General features: G+C 47.7%; 1 protein-coding gene across 1 annotated transcript in view; it reads left to right on the top strand.

Annotated features, from left to right (window-relative positions):
• Positions 1–18,237, top strand: part of baiap3 (BAI1 associated protein 3) — an 89,606-nt gene that overhangs the window by 18,174 nt on the left and 53,195 nt on the right. Inside the window, exons 3-9 of the mRNA XM_078417773.1 lie at positions 7,130–7,220; positions 8,577–8,654; positions 9,342–9,449; positions 11,236–11,295; positions 16,469–16,535; positions 17,183–17,396; positions 18,193–18,237. Coding sequence (XP_078273899.1) covers positions 7,130–7,220; positions 8,577–8,654; positions 9,342–9,449; positions 11,236–11,295; positions 16,469–16,535; positions 17,183–17,396; positions 18,193–18,237 — 663 coding nt within the window. The remainder of the gene's footprint in view (positions 1–7,129; positions 7,221–8,576; positions 8,655–9,341; positions 9,450–11,235; positions 11,296–16,468; positions 16,536–17,182; positions 17,397–18,192) is intronic.

Raw genomic sequence — 18,237 nt, 5'->3', positions numbered from 1 at the left:
CTCTCTCTCTCTCTCTCTCTCTCTCTCTATCTCTCTCTCTCTATCTCTCTCTCTCTCTTCTCTCTATCTCTATCTCTATCTCTATCTCTCTCTCTCTCTCTCTCTCTATCTCTCCCTCCCTCTTTCCCACTATCTCTCTTTCCCTTTCTCTCCCTCTCCGCCTCTGTCTCTCCCCCTCTCTCTCTGCTATTTATCTGCCTTTCATCTCTCTTCTTCCCATCCCTTTCTCTCATTCATTCCCTCTCCAGAGGCAAATGTGCACATTTCCTTCCTGCAGGTTTGTGCTGATTTAATTGTCAATAATCCATTCCAAACTTGCATCTGATTTTGAATGCGTGCCTCTGACTTATCTGCTGAATCTGGCCATCAGGATGATCTTTAACTGATGGTCTCCTAGCAACAGGTCCATGGCTCAAGAAAATTTGCCAACCATATCCTGAATAGCTTTCAGGCACCAGTCCGCCACTCCCCCACCACTTCCTCACTGTACGTGTATCAAAACAGCTTCCACAATTGAATAAATGCTGCTCCAAAATTCTGGGTATCCAAATGCTTTGAAAGCAGCAGCTGTAGCAGAGTGAGTGACATGTTAGTGCCAATGTCGGAGAAGGGTGCAACCTTCATTAATGTCTGTGTTGCAGCTGGATCAGTATTCACTGTGTGTTCTGTCTGCAGTAATTCAGCGTGGGGACTTTGTGCGAGGGGGAGGTGTTGGCCAAGGTTTGGCACGGTAGAGGTAGTCTTCAGCGGTGAGGCTCCATCTGTACCTGTGGGAGCTTGTTAATACTCAGTGCAAATCCCGTACCCGTCTCAGAGAAGTGAAATAAGAACATGCGAAGTAGCAGCATTTGAGCCCTTTGCCCCTCAGGACTTCTCCATCTCCCTCGGTAAATGAGGTTGTGGATCATCGGAAGCAAAAGGACAAACTGCTGGATAAACTCAAGCGGCAGCGACTGTGGAGGGAGAGGACAGTTGTCCATGTTTCAGCCTGAGAGCCTGCATCAGGACATGAACTGATCTTTAACCTCACTGCTCAATCCTCACAATTCTCGATTCATCGAAATCACAAATACCCTTTCCCCTCTCCCTCAAAATGAGTGAATAGCTCACTATCTACAGTTTTCTGGGGTAGAACCCAATTTTGCCAGATGGGAAGTAGTAGGTGGGACCTCAGGGCTATGAATGGAAAAACACAGTGAACAGTGGAGAATAGGATGAGGAGCAGAAAATAAGTGGGATAGAAACATAGAAAAACATAGAAACATAGAAAAATAGTTGCAGGTGTAGGCCATTCGGCCCTTCGAGCCAGCACCGCCATTCAATATGATCATGGCTGATCATCTAAAATCAGTACCCCGTTCCTGCTTTTTCCCCATATCCCATGATTCCTTTAGCCCCAAGAGCTAAATCTAACTCTCTCTTGAAAACATCCAGTGAATTGGCCTCCACTGTCTTCTGTGGCAGAGAATTCCACAGATTCACAACTATCTGGGTGAAGAAGTTTTTTCCTCATCTCAGTCCTAAATGGCTTACCCCTTATTCTTAAACTGTGACCCCTGGTTCTGGACTCCCCCAACATCAGGAACATTTTTCCTGCGTCTAGCCTGTCCAATCCTGTAAGAATTTCATATGGATTTTATATGTTTCTATAAGGATACAGCAAAGGAAGTTCTCTGGGGTAGATGGTGTCATAGAACAGGACAGGAAGAAGTCCACAATGTCCATGACGAACATGATGCAAGTTCAACTAATCTCCTCTCCCTGCACATGATCCATATCCCCCCATTCTCTGCATAACAAGTGTCTATCTTAGTTTAGTCTAGTTTTAGTTTAGTTTAGAGATACAGTGCAGAAACAGGCCCTTCGGCCCATCGGGTCCGTGCCGACCAGCGATCCCCACATATTAACAACTCTGGTCGCCCCCATTGCAGGAACGCCTAGATAGAATGTCAAAGGTTTGAAACCCTCTGGGAGAAGACTTTTCTCCTCTTAAATAGCCACACCTTTATCCTTGGACTATGCCCCCAGTTCCAGTCTCCTCCACCAAAGGAAATATTCTCAAATCATCTACATTCCCAAGCCCCTCAAAATGTTACATGTTTCATTGAGACCCCCTCTCATTCCTCTGTTCATCGCAGATTTAAGGCCCATGTTGCTCAATCTTCATATAGTTTTGATAACCTGAGACTTTAACTCTGCATCTATTCCCACAGATGCTGCCTGACCTGTAGGTTGCTCCCTGAATTTTTTTTTTTTTTGCTTCAGTCCAATATCTGCAGTAAAATCCAATAACATTTTATATTAAATCGTAGTTCAATCTTTTCTAATGATCTGCCCTTCCCTTAAGAGTCAGTTCGTGCAACTTTAATGCACTGCTTCCAAGGTACGTGGACCCTTCGCTAAATAATGAGACCAAAACTGTCCACAGTTATACAAGTGCAATCTCACAAAAGCCCTGGTAGTTTAGCAAATCTTACATTTGTCTTCCATCCTTCACAATAGAGATCAACGTTCAATTTACTTTTACATTAATTTGCTTAAGCTAACATTTTTGTGTTTCTTGTGCAAGAACATTCAGTTCCCTCTGAATAATAATACACCATTCAGTTACATTCTGCGTTCCTGTTCTTTTACCAAAGAAGATAATCTCTTGTCTGCCCACACTGTACTCCATCTGCCATCTTCTTGCCTGCCCTGTCTACATCCCTCTCCGACTCTCTGTGTTCTTGCATGTTCATCCCACACGTGATACCCGTCACGTCTTCCCATCCCCACCCCTTTCCGTCTTTTGCAGAGGCCGTTCCCTCCTTGGTTCACTCATCCCATCCCACCCAAACCACTCTCCTCTGCAACTGCAGGAGATGCAACACCTGTCCCTATGTCTCCTCCCCTGCCAACATCAGTGACCCCAGCAGGTCCATCCAGGTGAGACAGAGGTTCACGTGCACCTCCTCCAACTTCGTCTACTGCATCCTGCATTTTGGGGAGAGACCAGACGTGGACTCGGCGACCGTTTCGCCGAACACTTGCATTCGGTCTGCCAAGGCCTGTGGAAATGCTGACCATTTTAACTCTCCTTCCCATTCCCACACTGACCTTTCTGAACTGGGCCTCCTCCATTCGCGGAGTGAAGCCAAGCACAAACTGGAGGGACAGTACCTCATATTCCACGAGGGTAGCTTACAACCCAATGGTACGAACATTGAATTCTCCAACTCCGGGTAACCTCGACAACCACCCCCTCCCCCCCCACTTCACTTTCTCCCCCTCTCCTCCCCTGAGCCCTGGCTGAACCTGCACCTATCTCTCTCCTCCCCCTCCACTTACATTTCTAAGCAACTCGCACCGCGTCAATCATCTAGCTTCACAATTCGCAGCTCTCTAATCCTTTTGTTTCACGCCATGTATGTGTCCAACCATCTACCTATCCAACCCCCCCCCTCGCCTTTGTTCACCTATGAACTGCCTTGCTTCATTCTACCTCTCCACTCTTCCTACGACCTGCCATTGTTTGTCCTTCCACCCTACCCACCCCCTTGCAATCAGTCTGAAGAAGGGTTCTGACCCAAACCGTTACCTCTCCATGTGCTTTGCAGATGCTGTTTGACCCTCTGAGTTGCCCCAGCATTATGCGAATTTTCTTGGTAATCCACTATCTTGAGTTCCTTGTTTCTATCTGTTACTCCCCCCCCCCCCCCCCCATCTTTGTACGTCAACAAACAGATACTCTACACTGCTCCCTTCTGCCAAGTCATTGATATAGATTGTAAATAGTCATAATGTCTTGAGTCATAGAGCGATAGTCATAGAATTGTACAGCACAGAAACAGGCCCTTCGGCCCATCACCTGCATGCTGATCTTTTTGCTGATCTACACTATTCCATTTGCTCCCATTAGCACCCTATTCTTCCATACCTTGTCACCTTACCTGTCTGCCTAAATGGTTCTTAAACGTGGTGATTGTATCTCATTCCATCTGCTCCTCTGGCAGTGCATTCCAGATATCAATAACACTCACTTTGTAAGAGACTTGCCCCGAAGATCATCTTTAAAATCTCCCACTTCCCACTTCAAAACTCTTCCACCTGGTTTTTGATACACCTAGCGAGAGAATACGTGAATGATTATCTACCCTTTCTACGCTTGGCTTAGTTTAGAGATACAGCACGGAAACAGGCCCTTTGGCCACCGAGTCCGCGCCGACCTGCGATCCCCGTACACGCGTTCCATCCCACACACTAGAGACAATTTACAGAAGCTAATTAACCTACAATCTGCATGTCTTTGGGATGTGGGAGGAAACTGGAGCACCAAGAGTATTCCCACACAGCCACAGGGAGGACGTACAAACGCCACACAGACAGCACCCGTAGGCAGGATCAAACCCGGGTCTCTGGCGCTGTAAGGCAGCAACTCTACCGCTGCGCCAATGTACCGTCCTATGACTGGCATAATCTTATATACTTCTGTCAGACCCGCCCTTAGCATCCTCCGCTCCAGGGAAAACAAGTCCAGTCTATCCAGTTTCTCCCTGTAACTAACGTCTTGCAGTCCAAGTGACACCCTGGAGAATCATTTTATTTTCTCCCGAGCTCAATTACATCCTTTCAATAATGTGGCAACAAAACTCCAAGTGTGGCCAACCAGTGTTTCGTAAAGTTGCAACATATAATCTCGATTCTTGTATTCTTTGTACACCCTTTAGATGGTTTAACGTACTCGTTTGATAGTAGTTGATAGTGGATAGCACCTGTCATATACTTCCTTTGTTTTCCTGATTAAACCTTCAATAGCCTATATCGTTCAATGTTTTCTCATGACCGCCATCTTTTCCTTTCTGTCTTTCCAAATCAGTTTAGTTTAGTTTATAGGTAAGGCACAGAAACAGGCCCTTCGGCCCATCGAGTACGCACCAGTGATCCCCATACACTATCCTCCATAGATTAGGGACAATTTACATTTATGCTAAGCCAATTAACCCGTAAACCTGTACGTCTTTGGAATGTGGGAGGAAATCGAAGATCTCGAAGAAAACCCACGCGGTCATGGGGAGAACGTGCAAACTCCGTACAGACAGCACCCGTAGTCGGGATCAAACTCGGGTCTCTGGCGTTGTAAGCAACTCCACCACTCCGCCACCGTGCAGCCCCAAACACTTGCGGTCCCTGACACTTGTTAAGTCTCATTTAAAAGGCTCTCACTTGTCTGGTGTTGTTTTACCAGGGAAGGTCCCAGCACTGATCCCTGTGCCACCACAGTAGTTCCTGACTGCCAATCTGAAAATAACCTTTTTAATCCCTCTGTTGCCCAATCTTTTATCCACATCATCACATTACCCTTACTTTGTTCAATAACCATTGGCATCGGTATTATAATTCTGTGTTTACAGAAAAAAAAACATACAGTGAAAATTTTTGTTTTGATAACCATCAGGCAAATCATCATCATCATCATCATCATCATAATAATAATAATTAATAACTTTATTTACAATTGAATGCAGCCCAGTGCTTTTCAGAAAAACCCAGGACTAAACAAATATACAAACTAAAACAGTAAGGACGTACACAGTTAATAACATAAAAAGCACAGATTTATATTAAAAAAAAATTTAATCGAGAGTGTAAAAGGACAAAAGACAAAAACACTGAGGTCAAATACAGAGTCCCATATACGATATGAGCACACAAGCTGCTGAAGGCTATGCTGAGATAAATACAACAGAACAAAGGTAATTTTTACAATGTCATCAGAAGAGGTAAAGTCCGTTAAAAGCTTGATTGAAAAGATAAATTTTTAGCTGCCGTTTAAAAATGTCAACTGAGTGGGCGTCTCTCATGGCCCAGGGTCGGTTATTCCACAGCTCAGGGATGTCATTGAGAAAGGCTGCTTCACCAATTTTCTTATTGCTGCGGCATTGAGAGGCCAACAGGCCGGCATCAGAAGACTTGAGCGCTCGAGTAGCGGCATAGGGAAGGAGGGACTCTGTAAAACATGCTGCTCCTAAGCCGTCTAGGGCTTTATAGACAAGAAGGAGGACTTTATAGTCTATCCTGGATGTCACCGGGAGCCAACGAAGGGAGAATGATATGTTCCTTTTTCTTGGTATTTGAGTGCGTCAGGAAGTGCAAAAGGGAAAATAAACAGAGTGCAGGATGTAGTGTTACAGCTTCAGAGAAAGTGCAGATTTTTAAAAAAAAAGTGCAAGGACTGCAACGAGATAGATTGGAAGATTGGGAATTATCCTTAGCATATAACAAATCTGTTCAAGAGTCCGATAGCAGCAGGAAAAAGGTGGTTGTCGAATCTGGTGGTACATGCTTTCAAACATTTTCTGCCTGGCGGGAGAAGGGAAATGAGGGAATGAGCAGGGTGTGAGTGGTCCTTGATTATGTTGGCTGCTTTCCCACGGCAGCATGAAGCACAGATTTGTCCTCCAGAAATTCCGTCTGAGCCGCTGAGTTACTCCAACACTTTGTGTTTTGCTCAAGATTCCAGCATCTGGAGTTTCTTGTATCTCTATCGATTGACCTGACTATCTAACGGCACAGCGCCAGAGACCGCGTTTGATCCTGGTCACGGGTGTTATCTGTACAGAACACGTCCTCTGTGTGACCAAGTGGGTTTTCTCCAGGTGCTCCGGTTTCCTCCCACATTCCAAAGACGCGCAGGTCTGTAAGTTAATTGGCCTCTGTAAATTGTCCCGAGTGTGTGGGACATGGAACTAGTCTACGGGTGATCAATTGTCAGTGTGGACTCGATGGGTCGAAGGGCCTGTTTCCATGCTGAATCTCTAAAACTAAAACTCAAACTCAAAATTAAAAACTATCTGTATATATGCAAATCTACCCATTCTTCAGCTTCTTTTCAAATGTCTTTTGAAATCCAAAGTCACAACCTTTACAGGATTCCCTACATCAACCCGGCTGACCACATCCCATAAAGACATCTACATTTGTTACGTATAACTTCCTTTTCACAACGGTGAGCTGATTTTGCGGTAGCTCCACTCTGTAATCTGTGGCCATTTCCTGTTGCAATGGACTCCGCCGTTTCTCCGGGTTGAACATGTCATGCGTGCTCCTTCTGGTTCAGCTGTGTTTACTGAATATATCTTCTCCGTGGCAGGACCGACGATGGAGGCGCCAATGATTTTTTCGCCACGCTGACTGCTATTGAACAGAAGCAAGAGACCATGAAGCGCTCAGACTACCCACTGGTACGGAACCGTGTCACCCCCCCACACAGCCCCAGGGAACGAGGGACGGTCACTCTGCCCGGCTCCACCAGCCTCGGCCGCTCCGCGCTTTGCTGGCCTTGAATCACGATGTTTCAGTGTTTGTATGTGTGGTTATCAACCACTCAGAGTGTGATGCTCACCCTCAGGCAGCTGTGGGTTACAGGTGGGAGGCAGCACTGGGAACAGATGTGTGTCAAGAATGTCTGACACAGGCAGGCCTCGGTGCATGGAAACAGGCCCTTCGACCCATCGAGTCCACACTGACCTCGGTGCAATGGGTCAGAACACTGGTCACGGCCCCAGCCTGGGGTCCAAAGCCATATCTCCTGGTCAGTGCCAGTCAGTGGTTGTGATCAACTCCCATGGCCAGTGCCCATGGTCATTGTGCCTGTGATCAGTGCCAGTCAGTGCAGTAGGCTGTGGTCATTGTCAGTGCCTCTGGTCAGTGCCCTGATCGTGCCCTGAACACTGTCTGTGGACAATGTCTGTGGACTATCCATGGTCAGAGCCTGTAGACTATGTCCCTGGACTGTCTTTGGTCAGCGCCCATCAATGTCAATGGTCAGTGCTCATGGTCGTGCCTGTGATCAGTGTCACTCAGTGTGACAGACTGTGGTCGTTGCCAGTGCCTCTGGTCAGTGCCTGTAGACAGTGTCTGTGGACTATCTGCGATCAGTGCCCATGGATATTCACTGTGGTCAATGCCCAAGGTTTAGATTTAGGTTTATTATTGTCGCGTGTGCCCAGGTACAGTGTAAAGCTTAGTTTCAGATATACCATATATAGATACAATCAAGTCAAACTCAACTACAATAAAGCAAAGGGGAAGATAAAGAGTGCAGAATATAGTTCTCAGCGTTGTAGCGCATCAGTTCCATGACAAAGTCCAATGTCCGCAATGGGGTTGACAATACCCTAGCTTATGGAAGGACCGTTCAGAAGTCTGATTACAGAGGGCAAGAAGCTGTTCCTGAGTCTGGTAGTGCGCGCTTCTGCCAGACAGGAGCAGAAAGAAAAAAGAATGACCAGGGTAGGACAAGTCTTTGATTATGTTGGTCGCTTTTCCGAAGCAGTATAAAGTTTAGATGGAGTCAGTGGTGGCGAGTCTGGTCTCTGTGATGGACTGACTGCATCTACAACTCTCTGAAATTTCCTGCGGTCTTAGGCAGAGCTGTTCCCAAACCAAGTCTCCTCAGGAAGTTGAGGGGTTGGTGTGCCTTCCTGGCAATCACATCAATGTGGTTGGTCCGCAACTGGTCTGTGCCACACTGCAGTTGTGAACAGTGTTATGGAACCAGTGTGAAATGTAACAAAGTCTCTCGTTGTCCACCACAGCCTCCAGAGGATGCCAGGGACCTGCTTCCTCCACAATCACCTGGGCACAGTGAGAAGTTGAAGATCTCACACAGAGAGGTAAGGCCCATCTTTAAAGACAGCTGGGGGTGTCCTGGGAAGGTGGGGGTGATCGAGGATTGGGGAGTGAGTTGGCGTTGCTGAGTGCCATTTGTGACAGTAAAGAGAGGGAGCAGGAAAGGGGACGTAGTGAGGCGGGAAGGGAACTCAAGGCTAAGAGTGGAGCGTTAAGGGTTAATCACCGCGCTGGGAAGGGGTAATATTGGCTGTCCTGGCGGTGGTAGGAAGTGAGAGGATGTTAGCTCTTCGTAGCTTGGGGTAGTGCAGAGGTGGAGGAGAGCAGAGGGTTAGTTTAGTTTAGAGATACAGCGCAGAAACGGGCCCTTCGGCCCACTGGGTCAATGGCGACTATCGATCCCTCCCCCTCCACATTAACACTATCCTACACACACTGGGGACAATTTAAGATTTTACCAAGCCAATTAGCCTACAAACTCGTACGTCTTTGTAGTGTGGGAGCAAAACCGGAGCACTCGGGGAAAACCCACGCAGGTCCTTGAGAGAGCGTGCAAACTCCGTACAGGCAAGCGCCCGCAGTCAAGGATCGAACCCTGGTCTCTGGCGCTCGATGGCAGCAACTCGACCTCTGCGCCACCGTGCCACCCAGGTTGATGGAGGAGTGGGTGGGCAGGGCTGTGTTGGGCTGTCGTGGATCAGGTTATTGGTGTGTTTTATCTGCCCCTGTAGTTGCTGTTGCTGTATGAGGACACGCTCTACACCATGATCCACAAAAGCGGCGTACCCTCTGCCACACACGTGACAAGTCAAGAGGAGATGATCCGCTATCTGCAGAAGGTAACCCTGGGGGGGGGGGGGGGGGGGGGGAGGAGGGGGTTCCACACTCTGTTACACTGCTTGGAACGGCCACGCTGAACGCCCAGAACTACGGGCAGTTCTACTAGATTACCCAGGACAGCTCCACAACCCATGGTCCTAGAGATACAGGCTTTTCCACACTGAAACCCCAGGTTGCAGAGGCAGAGAGAGGGTGATAAACGGAGTAAAATTAATTTTTAAAAAAGGCCAATATAACAAGATGACGGAGACAAATTGGATGATAGAGAAGATGAACGGGAATCAGACCTCAACTGTCCACCCAGGCGTTAAAAAAAAATCTTCTCGCACTCCCTTCATTCCCAAATCTACTGAGGAAGGGTCTCGACCCGAGACGTCACCCATTCCTTCTCTCCAGAGATGCTGCCTGTCCCGTCCACGTATATAGGTTTCAATCACAAGAATGCTCCAACACATTGGATCTACATCTTGGTGAACAATGGAAAATTGGTCCAGTCAACGATTTAATTGTCACAATGATACTTGACAAAGATCCACAATGACAATCGTCACATGTACCCTAGGTACACTGAAATGCATTGCTTTGCATGCAACCCGGGAAAAACCGTACAGCAGACCTCACCTCGGCAGTACGCACGAGTTGCCACGTTTCTGACGCCGCCAAAGATGCGAAAGGTTCATTGAACAGTTTTATCTTCTGCTTGCAGCGGCCAACCTGCCTGCGGCCGCGCGTGGTGACACACGGCCCCCTCACCGGCTCCCCCCCATTTGTTCACTTCTTCCCCCCACCAGATCCCCCTCCCCTCCTCTCCCCCTCTGCCTGTTTATGGAGTGAGATACATGTGGGATGACATGTTGAACCATGCACTGCAATTATACAGAGGACTATGTTTACATATCTGTCGTGCCTCTGCAAGTAAGGATTTCATTGTTCCGTTTTGGGACAAATGACAATAAAACACTCACGACTCTTGACTCCTCTTTATAAGTTCATAAGTACAGAAGTGATAGGAGCAGAATTAGGCCATTCGGCCCATCAAGTCTACATTCAATCATGGCTGATTAATCTTCCCCTCTTAACCCCATTCTCCTGCCTTCTCCCCATAACTCCTGACACCCGTACTAATCAAGAATCTCTCTATCTCTGCCTTAAAAAAATCCAGGCCTCAACAGCCGTGGCAATGAATTCCACACATTCACCGCCCCCTGACTAAAGAAATTCCTCCTGATCTCCTTCCTAAGGGAACGTCCTTTTATTCTGAGGTTATGGCCTCTGGTCCAACACTCGTGGACCACTAGTGGGAACATCCTCTCCACATCCACTCTAGCCAGGCGTTTCACTCAATTTTCAAAGTTTACAGATGCGGTGAAAGTTGGGAATGGGAGGTGAGGAGGGTGACTTTCTTCCAGGAGATCGATCGATGAAAGCAAATGACCATCAGATGAACTTTAAGGCTTGGGATGCATTCCACTAGTGGAAACGTCTTTTCCACATCCGCTCGATCCAGGCCTACATGCCTGCATGGCCATCACCCGATGGTCGTGGCGTGAAGTGGAGGAGTCAGTCCGAGTTCATACCTCCAGCAGTGAGGAGGCTGGCATTGCCCAGCTCCCACTGCCCACCCCTGCTGGGAAATGAGCGGATGTCAATGCCGGAGCAAGCTGGGCAGTTGGTGAACTGCTTTGTTGACGTGGTCCCCAGGGGAGACCAAATGCCCTGTCAGAAACACTGCTGTGCGGCGTGTGTGGAGCGCAAGAGGCTGAAGCAAGTTGAAATGTTTTGCAGGTCTTCAAGCTTGAAGTGAGTGACCACGCAGAGGTAATGCGCAGAGTGAAAGAAGCCAAGGTAAGCTTGTTGCTGTGTTAGAATGCAGCGCTGAGCTCGCCCCTCGTATACTAATCCCACTGACTGTACAAAGACAGGGGCGGCACGGTGGCGCAGCAGTAAGGCGCAGTTGCTGCCTTACAGTACCGGAGACCTGGGTTCGATCCTGACTACGGGTGCTGTCTGTATGAAGTTTGTATGTTCTCCCCGTGAACATGTAGACTTTCTCCGGTGCTCCGGTTTCCACCGACACTCTGAAGATATAGCTTAATTGGCTTCAGTAAAAATTGAAATTGTCCTGAGTGTGTAAGATAACGCTAGTGTGCGGGATGTTTGCTGGTCAGCGTGGACTCCAGAACAAGGGGCCACAGTTTAAGAATAAGGGGTAGGTCATTTAGAACGGAGATGAGGAAGAACTTTTTCAGTCAGAGAGTGGTGAAGGTGTGGAATTCTCTGCCTCAGAAGGCAGTGGAGGCCAGTTTGTTGGATGCTTTCAAGAGAGAGCTGGATAGAGCTCTTAAGGATAGCGGAGTGAGGGGGTATGGGGAGAAGGCAGGAACGGGGTACTGATTGAGAGTGATCAGCCATGATCGCATTGAATGGCGGTGCTGGCTCGAAGGGCCGAATGGCCTACTCCTGCACCTATTGTCTATTGTCTATTGACTCGGTGGGCCGAAAAGGCCTGCTTCTGCACAACATCTCTAAACTCTAAACTCTAAAAACTCTAAAGCTTCTGACATTGCTTCTGCCTTCTCAGTTCTCGATGGCTTCATTTTAAAGCTATTGATTATTTTCTGGTTCCTCTATATGGGAATCATCCATTAAATTGCACTCCTTATTTACCTTCATATCAGCCGTGGCTCCAACAGTTCGAATGATGACTTGCACTGTTTACATATACCTCTACTGCTGCTTTAGCCCGTGCACTAAAGTCCACAGATGTAAGCAAGACCAGATAGAGAGGGGAGGAGTGTAAAACCTAGCAACTAGCCAGCTGCATGTTTTTCGGTAGTTTTTGTTTCGTTTGTGACTTTAGACTTTAGCAATAGACAATAGCTGCAGGAATAGGCCATTCGGCTCTTCGAGCCAGCACCGCCATTCAATGTGATCATGGCTGATCATCCACAATCAGTACCCCGTTCCTGCCCTCTCCACGTACCCCCTGACTCCGCTATCTTTAAGAGCTCTATCTAACCCTCTCTTGAAAGCATCCAGAGACTTGGCCTCCACTGCCTTCTGAGGCAGAGAATTCCACAGATTTACAACTTTCTGAGTGAAAATGTTTTTCCTCATCTCCGTTCTAAATGGCCTAACCCTTATTCTTAAACCGTGGCCCCTGGTTCTGGACTCCCCCAACATTGGGAACATGTTTCCTGCCTCTAACTTGTGCAATCCCTTAATAATCTTGTATGTTTCAATAAGATCCCCTCTCATCCTTCTAAATTCCAGTGTATACAAGCCCAGTCGCTCCAGTCTTTCAACATAGGACAGTCCCGCCATTCCGGGAATTAACCTAGTGAACCTACGCTGCACTCTCTCAATAGCAAGAATGTCCTTCCTCAAATTTGGAGACCAAAACTGCACACAGTACTCCAGGCGCGGTCTCACTAGGGTGGACAATACAGCGTGTAAACAGTCCCTTCGGCCCATCGACCAGCGATCGCCCCGCACACTAGCACTATCCTCCACACTAGGGACAATTTACAACCTTTATAATTTTGTCCTGGCCCTCTTCTCTTCTAGCCTTTTTTCCCTCATCCCCTAACAATCAGTCTCAAGAAGGATTCCCACCTGAAACATCACCTATCCATGTTCTCCAGAGATGCTGCCCGACCAGCTGAGTTACTCCAGCACTGTGTGCCTCAGAATGCTTCCAGGGTTTGTTCCCAAGCTGTCCCGGAATTTGATGTCCCTGAGATCAGTTCCCGAGGTTTATTCCTCTGGTGCGATGTCCAGAGTTAGTTCCCAGGGAACGAGGAACAAGAATGCCTTGTAAGAACAATATAGCACAGGAACAGGCCCTTCAGCCCACAATGTTCCTGGGGATTTCTCAGCAGGAGGTTGCCAGGGTTGTTTTCAGAGATCGTCCCCTTCGAACTTTTCTGGTTCTGTTTACAGCAAACTCCAAAGTGGCTCCACTGCCCACAATATAAATGGATGAGAAATAGAGCAAAAATATAATGACAAACCTTTAGCCTGTATTTGCCTTTAAACAAAGTCGTTACGTTATTTCCAACACCCCCTGTTCTTTCCCCACACCTCTGGAAATCATTTCCTTTCGAAGATGTGTGCAACTTCCTTTTCGGAGATATTATTTCAATGCTTTCCACATCCCGTCAGGCAATGTGTTCCCAATCACAACTTAGTTTGTTCGTTAGTTTTCCCCACTGAATCATTCTGCCAACTGCGATCAGTCTGTCGCTGTTCGACTGTGGCTCACCAGCCACTGGGGATGGACTTATGTTGGTTCTTCTATAGAAACCCTTCACGATTCACCTTCAGTCACGTCTCCCTTAACTTATCTCCCCTGCCGCTCTGAGAGGAAGGATCCCAGCTCCGCACAATGTCCTGGCTCAACACTGCTGCTCCCACCACCTGCCCAGAATGCATCCCAAGCCTTAAAGTTCACCTGATGCTCATTTGTCCCCTTTCATCGATCGCTCTCTCCTTGAAGAAAGTCACCCTCCTCACCTCTCGTTCCCCAACTTTCACCTCATCTGGTAAACTTTGAAGGTTTAGACAATAGACAATAGGTGCAGGAGTAGGCCATTCGGCCCTTCGAGCCAGCACCGCCGTTCAATGTGATCATGCCTGATCATTCTCAATCAGTACCCCGTTCCTGCCTTCTCCCCATACCCCCTGACTCTGCTATCCTTAAGAGCTCTATCTAGCTCTCTCTTGAATGTATTCAGAGAATTGGCCTCCACTGCCTTCTGAGGCAGAGAATTCCACAGATTCACAACTCTCTGACTAAAAAAGTTTTTCCTCATCTCTGTTCTAAATGACCTACCCCTTATTCTTAAACTGTGGCCCCTGGTTCTGGACTCCCCCAACATTGGGAACATCTTTCCTGCCTCTAACATGTCCAACCCCTTAATAATCTTATACGTTTTGATAAGATCCCCTCTCACCCTTCTAAATTCCAGTGTATACAAACCTAGTCGCTCCAGTCTTTCAACATATGACAGTCCCGCCATTCCGGGAATTAACCTAGTAAACCTACGCTGCACGCCCTCAATAGCAAGAATATCCTTCCTCAAATTTGGAGACCAAAACTGCACACAGTACTCCAGGTGCGGTCTCACTAGGGCCCTGTACAACTACAGAAGGACCTCTTTGCTCCTATACTCAACTCCTCTTGTTATGAAGGCTAACATTCCATTGGCTTTCTTCACTGCCTGCTGTACCTGCATGCTTCCTTTCAGTGACTGATGCACTAAGACACCCAGATCACGTTGTACGTCCCCTTTTCCTAACTTGACACCATTCAAATAATAATCTGCCTTCCTATTCTTACCACCAAAGTGGATAACCTCACACGTATCCACATTAAACTGCACCTGCCATGCATCCGCCCACTCACACAACCTGTCCAAGTCACCCTGCAACCTCATAGCATCTTCCTCACAGTTCACACAGCCACCTAGCTTTGTATCATCGGCAAATTTGCTAATGGTACTTTTAATCCCATCATCCAAGTCATTGATGTATATTGTAAATAGCTTCGGTCCCAACACCGAGCCTTGCGGTACCCCACTAGTCACTGCCTGCCATTCTGAAAGGGACCCATTTATCCCCACTCTTTGCTTTCTGTCTGTCAACCAACTTTCTACCCATGTCAGTACCCTACTCCAATACCATGTGCTCTAATTTTGCCCACCAATCTCCTATGTGGGACCTTGTCGAAGGCTTTCTGAAAGTCGAGGTATACCACATCCACCGGCTCTCCCCTGTCAATTTTCCTAGTTACATCCTCAAAAAATTCCAGTAGATTAGTCAAGCACGATTTCCCCTTCGTAAATCCATGCTGACTCGGAACGATCCTGTTACTGCGATCCAAATGCTCCGCAATTTCGTCTTTTATAATTGACTCCAGCATGTTTCCCACCACTGATGTCAGACTAACTGGTCTATAATTTCCCGTTTTCTCTCTCCCTCCTTTCTTGAAAAGTGGGATAACATTAGCTACCCTCCAATCCACAGGAACCGACCCGGAATCTATAGAACATTGGAAAATAATTACTAATGCGTCCACAATTTCTAGAGCCACCTCCTTAAGCACCCTGAAATGCAGACCATCAGGCCCTGGGGATTTATCAGCCTTGAGTCCCATCAGTCTACCCAAAACTTTTTCCTGCCTAATGTGGATTTCCTCCAGTTCCTCTGTCACCCTAGGATCTCTGGCCACTAGAACATCTGGGAGATTGTTTGTATCTTCCTCAGTGAAGACAGATGTCAAAGTACCGGTTCAACTCTTCTGCCATTTCCTTGTTCCCCATAATAAATTCCCCTGCTTCTGTCTTCAAGGGACCCACATTTGCCTTGACTATTTTTTCCCTCTTCACATACCTAAAAAAGTTTTTACTATCCTCCTTTATATTATTGGCTAGTTTACCCTCGTACCTCATCTTTTCCCCCCGTATTGCCTTTTTAGTTAACTTCTGTTGCTCTTTAAAAGAGTCCCAATCCTCTGGTGAAACGCCTGGATAGAATGGATGTGGCGAGGATGGTTCCACTAGTGGGAGAGTCTTGGACCAGAGGCCATAGCCTCAGAATGAAAGGACGTACCTTTAGGAAGCAAATGAGGAGGAATTTCTCAGGTCAGAGGGTGGTGAATCTGTGGCATTCATTGCCACAGACGGCTGCTGTGGAGGCCAAGTCAATAGATAGTTTTAAGCTGGAGACTGGCAGATTTTTGATTAGTAAAGGTGTCGGGGTTATGGGGAGATGGCAGGAGAATGGGGTTGAGAGGGAAAGATAGATCAGCCATGATGGAATGGTGGAGTAGTCTTGATGGGCCGAATGGCCTAATTCTGCTCCTGTAACTTTATGAACTTATGAACTCTCCCACTAGTGGAAACATCCCCTCCTTGCAATGAGGAAGGGAGGTGGGAGCTGTGTGGCCCGTTACCTATGCTTGAGGTGCCTGGTGCTCAGCTGGTGTGATGTGTGCGATTCTTTGTGTCTCCCACAGCCACCCTCTCTCACCCTGAAGGTGACCATCGTGGAGGCAAGGAACCTGCTAGCCAAGGACGCCAACGGTGAGTGACCCTGGGCACAGCTGGCACCTGCCCTCTGGCAGAAGATACCTCGTGTGTCTTCCAAAGTGCTTCATTAATCCTCAGGCAGGAGATGTGCTGTGGAGAGGAATCTCGGTGTAATCAGTTAATGATCGCAGCTGAAAGCAGACATTAACAATTTTGCTCAGAAACCATCAACAAGCTAACATGTTAATGTAACGTGTTAACACTGAGATTTCTCAGTGAGACTCTGCAAGTCAGTCAGATAGCAAGGTGTTGAGTAGCAAGTGGCCGTGCTTTAGATGGGGCAGAGGCTGGTTGGGATTATTCTGCAATCCAGTGATTATTCTGTTATCCCAGTGATTATTCTTCCATCTCAATGACTACTCCGTGATCCCAGTGATTACTCTGTGTTCCCAATGATAACTCTATGGTTCAGCTGATTACTCCCAGCGATGTTTTGCACACAGGTAAAAGGCCATTCCTCACGCCACTGGCACCAGTTCTAGAATTAACGCAGCCCCTTCAGGCCACACCTTTCCCACTCCCCTTCCCCCCATTCCCCACCCCGGCCATCTCCCCTCCATCTGAGCCAACACCGACCACCATGGCGGTGCCCCAGGGGGGCTCTGCCACCTTCCGTTCCCTGACGCTGTGGATCTGCGCAGGTTTCAGTGATCCCTACTGCATGCTGGGAATCACCCAGGGGCAACCCGCACAAGAGGTGGAAGAGAAGAAGGGTCGCAAATTCAGCTTCCGGCGGAAAAGGGAGAAGATGGAGAAGAGGTCAAGCCTCAAGGACGTGCTTCCTGTCAAGTACATCCAGGTCACAAAAGTCAAGTCCAACACGTTGAATCCCGTGTGGAACGAGAGCTACGTATTGTGAGTATATTTATGCCTGATCGACCAACTCCCAGTCAGTTCAGTTTGGAGGCAGCCATGGATTAATCATTTCCATCGGTGTTAGTTTTGCTCAGGTAGTGGACCTCATGCTCCTGAATCAATAAGTTCTGGAGAAACAAGAAAGACATAGACTTTCCCCGGGGTCCTCCAGTTTCCTCCTGTACTCCAAAGGACATACAGGTTTGTAGGTTAATTGGCTTTCAGTAAATTGTCCCCAGTGTGTAGGATAGTGCTAATGTACTGGCCGATCGCTCGTCAGCATGGTCTTGGTGAGACGAAGGGCCTATTGCCATGCTGTATCTCTAAAGTCTACAGTATTATGTCATCCCACTTTCATATCCACTCCCTGCACACTAGGGGCAATTTACAGAGGCCAATTAATCTGCCAATCACTTTGGAATGCGAGTAAACTCAAGCACCCGAGAGCGATTCATGCAGTCACAGAGAGGGCATGCAAACTCCACAAAGGCAGCACCAGAGGCCAGGATCACAGCTGGGTCTCTGGAGCTGTGAGGCAGCAGCTCTGCTGGTCGTGCCACTGTACTGCCCAGTCCTTGCCCATTGGGTTTGCTGATACGTTATCGCAATTGCACCAACTCTCCTGTACATGGGGCCGTGAGACTCTGTGAATGAAGGGGCTTTACAGCAAACAGACATCAAAATACATTCATTGACTGTGAGTTACCTAGAGACAGCGTGGGCTCCTGCAAGGGACTGCAGGGAAGCAAGGCTTCCTTTCTTTGTTAAATGGCCATTGATTTCTTGTTTATTCCAGTGAAGTGGATGACATCCATAATGACCAGCTGCACCTTGACATTTG

Source organism: Rhinoraja longicauda, chromosome 21 (assembly GCF_053455715.1).
Source record: "Rhinoraja longicauda isolate Sanriku21f chromosome 21, sRhiLon1.1, whole genome shotgun sequence".
Lineage (NCBI taxonomy): Eukaryota > Metazoa > Chordata > Chondrichthyes > Rajiformes > Arhynchobatidae > Rhinoraja > Rhinoraja longicauda.
Note: the sequence above shows the minus strand (reverse complement) of the source record. Positions and strands in the feature narration are given on the sequence as shown.